At 35.2% G+C, this 7,182-nt stretch overlaps 1 protein-coding gene across 10 annotated transcripts; it reads left to right on the forward strand.

Moving 5' to 3' along the window:
• The first annotated feature begins 253 nt into the window (after window positions 1–253).
• Window positions 254–5,737, forward strand: LOC100810255 (uncharacterized). Of its 10 annotated transcripts, none has more exons than XM_003542505.5 (10): window positions 254–421; window positions 521–607; window positions 1,663–1,721; window positions 2,053–2,152; window positions 2,683–2,735; window positions 2,942–3,029; window positions 3,470–4,089; window positions 4,833–5,057; window positions 5,129–5,182; window positions 5,373–5,737. In XM_003542505.5, the coding sequence occupies exons 2-10, from the start codon at window positions 577–579 to the stop codon at window positions 5,574–5,576; spliced, it is 1,434 nt and encodes a 477-aa protein (XP_003542553.1). In that variant the 5' UTR covers window positions 254–421; window positions 521–576; the 3' UTR covers window positions 5,577–5,737. The 10 variants fall into 10 exon arrangements, with proteins under 10 accessions (XP_003542553.1, XP_006594160.1, XP_025980800.1 ...); XM_006594097.4 differs by having other exon boundaries at window positions 255–421; window positions 521–585; XM_041008114.1 differs by having other exon boundaries at window positions 259–421; window positions 521–585; window positions 1,406–1,721.
• Window positions 5,738–7,182: the final 1,445 nt, after the last annotated feature.

The raw sequence follows: 7,182 nt of genomic DNA on the forward strand, positions 1-7,182 counted from the left end.
TTTAAAACCGTTGACAGCTAGCAGATGGACACGAGAAAAACGCGAGGGACGAGTGAGTGACGGGACCAAACGACGTCGCTTTAAGAGGCAAGTGGGGAGAGTAACGGAGTTTGTGACAGACAGCGTTGAGACGTAACAGCGTCAGGGGTAAGAAAGCGACCACAAACAGAACCAGCGAATGTGGGATACGTGTCGGGTTCTGCAGACTCCAAGTCGAAACGCTCAATTTCGATGACAACTTGCGTCGGAAAAATTAAAAAAAAAAAAATTTAAAAAAACTTGGGATTCCGTCGAATAGAAACACCTCACCTTCCATCCCTCCGTTTCGTGACGCTTTTTTGGCGGTTTTGGCCTTTTTCGGTTTCGAACATTCGCACGAATTTCTCTCTCACTCTCTCTGTCTTCAATTCAACACTTCGAGGTTCCATCTTCGACCTAGTTCTCACTACTTCTCTCCCTGCTTTCTGCTGCAGATTAGATCTTAATATTCTCTGTGTTCGTTTTTTTTTACTTAATTCAGTTCTCTCTGTCACTGTTTAATTTCTGAGCTTAGCATCGTATAGTTCGGATCGATGAATGAACGAGGTTCGGGTTTTCAATTTTCACGGTTCATTTCTTAATCTCTATTTTCTCGGTTACTTCGCTCACGTTGTCTTAAGTAGCTCGATTTTACTGTTAAAAAAAACTAAAGCAGAAGATTGCGGGCGAGAATAATTGGATTGCGTTTATTCCGTAGCTTACTATATCTTTTAATTGTTTTTTCTTTGGCTTTTAATCGGAACCTTAATCTTGTTTTTATTTATTTATTATTTATTTGAGAAGGACTTAAATTAAATAGATAGGGTGTGTTTCAATCTGTGCTGCATGTAATGCTGTTGATTGCAAGCTTCACCGTGATATGGATTGTCTTTGTAATGATTAACTGTCTGTGCCAGGGATATATTTTCACATTATAAATATAAAAGTTTACTTGTATTGATATAATATAGTATGAGCAGCAGTGGTCATGGTGGTTTTGGTCAATTTGGTTGAGTGTGTTCTTTAGAGTAAAAGAAGGCTATGAGTGGAATTAGAGAGGGAATATTCTGAGGCTGCATGTGGTTCTGGTTCTGGCAGTGATTTGATCTCTGTGAATTGAGCGGTGTTTAGATTTTAAACGAGCAATGGGAGTGTTTTTGTGGCCTCTGTATGCTATTTTGCCTTTTGGTTTCTCTTAAGGATGTACAGAAGGACTGAAGGACTTTGTAGTGTTTTGTTTTGTTTATGGATTTTATTTTTTCTCTCTTAGAGGACATTTTGCTTCCCACTTGTTTTTTTTGCCCCATTCCCTTCTTACAATAGCATTTGTTCTGAATTTTGACAATCATGTATTTGAAATCCATTGGTTTTATTTGTGTACTGTTAGAGATTTGAATAATCTGAGATGTGGAAGTTGTAATCAAGTCAAGAGGGCTTTTGGAGAATTATTATAGATGAAAAATAGATGAATTTTGATTTTGGTCGCTTTGATTGGAGAACAATACTAAAAGCACCTACGGTACTGTACCTTAATTTTTTCTTTCCAATATATGTATATGTATTTTACAAGTGAAAATCACATGTATATATATGTGGATATAAATGAGAACAAAATGATTAAGCTGATGCACATTGAAATTGTAGGGCATGAGATGGATCGGGAAGAATATTTGCGGAAGTGTTCCAATATGAAATGCCAAAGAGTAAGATTTTTGTCATCGTTGTGTTATTCCTTTAAGTGCAGATATTTTTATTTTTTATTCTATCATGTTAGTTCACTATTCACGTTCTTTTTACTAAGTGCAAGTCAACTGTACCCCTATGATTGGAAGGTTTTCTTGATCTGCAGTATACTTGGTCCTGGCAAGCTTAATATTTTGACAGAAGCATTTTAAAGCTATTTATGTGACTATTTGCATGGATTTACGTCATTGTTTCATAATTCTCTTCTTTACTATTTGAAATAAACAAAATATCAATATGGTTTTGCCTAAAACTTATCACTTATGATTTCTCTGTTCTAAATTTCCCTAGGTTCAGGTGGATGAATCATTTGTACCTGCTCTTCAAGATGAAGTAATGGAAGTTGAGCATTTGCTTGCAGAACCTAGAAACGTTCATGCTTCCCTGGATGGTATATTACATTTTAATGAGGAGAATATAGGGAAATGCTATGATGCTGAAAAACTTTCGTGTGGATTTGAATTTTGTTTAAAATCAAGTAGTGGTATTTCTCAAATGAATTAAAGCTGTTCTTTCTGTTTCTATTGCTTTAAATCCATATCTCAGGAAATGACATTTTACTTTGACCATTGGCAAGAAGCTATTATTTTGGGTTTGCATTTTGTTGCTGAAAAAATGAATAAATGAAGTAAGATGATGAGGTGAAAGAATGAAGAATGAAAGGAGAAGCAAGCTGTATAAGAACTTGAATATTGTTGATAGAGATTACTTAGAAGTTTAGAATTGATGTTGCATTTTCAAAGATATTAAATAAAACTTTTTATACTTGAGATATTATCTTGGATTAGATAAATTTTAATGGTTGATAACGCTGTATTGACGTTGTCTTATTATATTCAGAGCACAACAATACTTTTTGCGTTCAAACTTTGGTGATTATTGTGATGTTATATCTAATATTAGTGTGTTTACATTCATCAGGTAGTTTGGATTCTCATACAACTTTGAATGACAAGGATGATTTGGAACTGGAGGTAATTTGTCTACACTGTTAATGTTGGGGTGATAGTGAAGCTAGTAATTCATATATTTTTATATTTATACTGTTTGTTATTGATTATTTGACTGCTTGAGTCTATTTTCTCAGGTTTGTATCACCTTATCTAATGTCAATTGCATAACATTACTAGTTGCTAAATTATTTATTTGTGGGTATGAAAATTCTTTTTAATTTTGTTAGGTCCTTGATGGATTGCTGGATGATGTTGAAATTGATGATCTTGAAGGAACTGGTGGTTTTGCTGGTGCATGTGAAGAATATTTTTTGGGTAAATAATTAACTGTTCTTAGAGATGTAATATAAAACAATTCATGTGTCTTCCCTTTACAAATTATGCTTTTGAAATAATTGGTTCATGACATTATATGATAGTCTCTGACTAAATGATCTAGGTTTGAAAATGAGCTTTTTCTGCTATTCTTCTAATAAAAAAGTTGGTTGTTAACACAAGGTAGGCCTGTGCATTGTCTATACTTCAAGCCCAAAGGTTCCTTGAGGGAGAACTGTTAGAAATGAAATATAAAACTGTGTTTTAACCTAACAACTTGAAATTTTGGCATAGTTGGTTCATGACAATTGACAACTATAAAGATGTAATATTCTGCTATGATGTTTTGATAGATAGAAAGAAAAAAATTAGTTTCTGCTTCCTGTTTTTTATTACTCCTTTCTGTTTTGCTTATTGAAATTTATTTTTGCAATCTGCAGATTTTGGATTTGCCGACAAATTTGAGGAGGTACTAGGCTCAGGTCCTTTTGAAGGTTCACTCTTGCAAATTTCAAGTTCTGAAAGTCATTCTTCCGGATTAAGCGGAAGTAGCATTGTTGGTGGGGTTTTAGAATCAACCAAAGTACCTATTGCAAAATCTGAATGCAAAAATGATTCTCTAGATGAGACAATAACCTATGAAGCACATGGTGCCTTCAGGAACAATCCAAGTCAACCATCAAAAGTAAATTGCAGATACAACATTTCACTTGATATACAACATCTGCAAGAGTTGGAAAACAATAGTCATTTAGCTGCTGGTATATTGACTTGTAAGAAGGGAAAAGGTCCTGTTGAAAAAGGCCAACCTGCTGTACTTAGAGAGAAGAGATTCCGAAAGCCTACCCAGAGGTACATTGAAGAATTTTCAAATTCAAGGTCAAAGGAAAAGGCACCAACTGCTGTTACAAAAACTGAACATTTAAGTGACTCATCATGTGATGTACTTCATATAAGAATTAAAGCATTGAAAAAGAGTCCAAGCGAGAAGTCTAGTAATGAAAATAGTGATGTGATGCTTCCTGAGTTGCAAGTTCGCAAAAGGCGTCTGGAGAAAGAGGTACGGTTTTCATTAGAGGCATCTTATTCCTTTTTGTATATTTTCTTCAGTAGATGTGAGGATTGAGGATCCTTTCTTCGTCACCTGCCCTTTGGGTTTTGAGAGAGAGATTCTTTCTTTAGTTATAATTCTATCATTGTGTATGTATTACTTTATGATCTGTTTTCATATACATTCTCTAACTTCTGGCTTTGGATACTTATGCTTGAGCTTGAATATCAATATTTGATAATTATGTGACCTATTTATAAATTTTATTTCTCAGTTTGTATTATTTGTTAACATTTAGTCCACTGACTCTTAATGAATTGAAGTGTGATGCTTGATTCAACTTACGTGCTAATTTATGAATGAGCTTCATGCCTTCACCATGCTTCCCTCTTGTCTTAGCTCTGAGTGTTAGTGGTGCTTGGTTTCTTTGTACACTTTCTCAATTGCAGGGTCATTTATAACCTATCACAGTCATAAATTTATATTCTTTCATTTCTAAAGTATGATATAGTTCATTTCTGCTAAGTTAAGGTCCATAACTGTTTCTTTGACTGGGCTTTTGAAACAGAATCGTTCCTGCGGTTGAGGATTGGTATTTATGTTATCTAGGAGATTAAATTTCTCGTGTTAGTTGGAAAATTGTAAATTTAGAGACGATTACTGCATATTGATTTACTTGTCTAATACCCATGGTTACGGTCTGCAGATCTAAATTATTCTCCTTCATTTAATAAGACATATTTCTTTTCTAGAAACTTGAGTATGACAAGGAGTTATTTCCCTCGGAATCCGAGGATGAATGTTCGACATCAAAAAGATCTAGAAGGAAAGATCGAAGAAAGCATCAGAAGATGTGGACTCTCCCTGAAGTGTTGAAGTTGGTTGAAGGCATATCTGAATATGGAGTTGGTCGATGGACTGACATAAAGAGGTTTCTGTTTTCTTCTTCAAGCTACCGAACTCCCATAGATCTCAGGGTACTTCACAAAGCTTTACTCGTTTAGTTGCTCCTTCTTCCAAACCTGTTTTCTAAATGTGATTTCTGCAGGACAAGTGGCGGAACCTTTTGAGAGCCAGTTCTGCACAGAAAACCTCGAGAGAGGTTAGCTTTCTTTTTTTCCTTTCTAGAAAACTTGTTAATTGATGTTTCATATGCATGTCTCAAACTTAAATTGGTGTGCCAGTAATGTAATTTCAAACCTTAAATGAAGTTTTTTTATTTCTTTTTCATATATGTTATCTCTGCCAAGATTTAGTTTGGGGAAATGTAAATGATCATGTGGTGATTACAGGCTGAGCAAAATGACGAGCTTGCCCTGCGTCCCTTGCCATTTAATGTGGTACATCGTGTGCGAGAATTGGCTAAAATTCACCCATACCCAAGGCAACGTGGGTCAAAGAGGTTGCGTGTTAGCCAAGCTGGCTCTTCTATCATTGCTAAAGATTCTCCTCCCCTTAGTCTTAGCAAAAGAAATGTACGTAGGAAGTTTACTTAGAAGTCCATATGTAAAACAATCCATGGAAATCTATAGTCAAAAGAATCTTGTTGAAATTTAGGTATTACATTTGCACAATTTTATATCTACAAAGGCACAGAAATTTTGAATTGTAAACATGAGGAATCATTAGTTGTCCTACAATAGTTTGCGATGCTTAATGCCTTACACCCTTATAGTATGATTTTCTTAGTGCACTAATCTTGATGCCCGACTAATCTGATCAGAGCTGTGTCTAACTAAATGTTGCAAATGAATCGTTGAGTGAATGAAGGGAACTGGTAATGCACTATGTATATAAATTTTTCAAGATTCTTCAATCACTTTTTTTAAGAAAAAGGAAATTGTATCTTTAATTTTGGGGAGAGGAACCGGAAGCATCTAGGGGTTGGGTCATTGAGTCACACATCCCACCTTACCCTAAGGCCCTCTATAGCCTGGAGCTCATCATGATTGTGATAAACAATGCTGTGGGCTTCATCTTGCAGCATTTTAGTGGCTGTGCTTTCTACGAAAGAGTTATATTATTCATGCTTCTCTTTTTCATAATATTTTTTAGAATTAATTTTTCCCCATATCCTTTCATTACATTACATTATATTGTAATGCACTTCTCTCTTTTTCTCATGTCTTGTATGAAAAGTAGTGTATAGAGCCTGGATACAAGGCTAGAAATGTTCTCAAGGGCTTCTCTACTAGACAAAAGTTCTACAGTAGAGAAGCTTTCAAAATTACTCCTTTATGCAGACAACCCCATAAAGATCGTGTATTTCAGAGGCCCAAGGGTGAAAGTTTGTTTGTTTTTTTTTTTTTTTGAATATCAAGGGGTGAAAGTTAAACGTGGTCTTTTTGTGTCTATTCAAAAGCACTTGAATTTTGAAACGAAATAAACAAAACTGGCCAAGCATATTTGTGTTCAGCCGTCAAATGATCTAAGAAATAAACTCTACCGACGCTAAACTCCATTTTGAACTTGAGGCGTTATCGTGGCCAGGAACAAGTTTCCAAAAGAAGAATGAAGAGGAGATTGCTACCCCGAAGGAAGCATGGAGAGGTGTTAAATTAAGGGGATGATGAAATGGGGCAGTTAGGGAGAAGTGGGAACAAAATGATAATGTGACAGCTCAAGATAGCACAGGAATGCACGTGAAACGGAAGCAAAGCAAAGTGTGTCTAATCAAATAATTTAGATGCACAAAATAAAATGGCTGCGAACCATAGAAGAGTGTGTGAGTGCCTTGAGGTGTCACCAACTAATACCATTTCCTCTCTTTTAAGAGTTATGATATGACACATAATATCCTCACCCACCCGTGAGCCCCCTGGCCCAAACCTCATGTGCACCACGTCCTTTCCTTGTTCCCTCACCCTCAACTGAGCCTTATCTATCACATTACAATTACATCATTCTTAGATGTTACTTTAACCAAAATATAAGTCTTTGTAGCATTACTCAATGATGTCACAATCAACCTTGGAATGAATAACTTAAGTAAAGTTTTGGATAGAAAAAAAAAACTTAGTTGAAAAAAAATATTTTACGTGATTAATTTTTTTGACAAAAGATTAATCAGACAAAATTTGTGATACTTCATACATAATAATA

Source organism: Glycine max, chromosome 13 (genome assembly GCF_000004515.6).
Source record: "Glycine max cultivar Williams 82 chromosome 13, Glycine_max_v4.0, whole genome shotgun sequence".
NCBI lineage: Eukaryota > Viridiplantae > Streptophyta > Magnoliopsida > Fabales > Fabaceae > Glycine > Glycine max.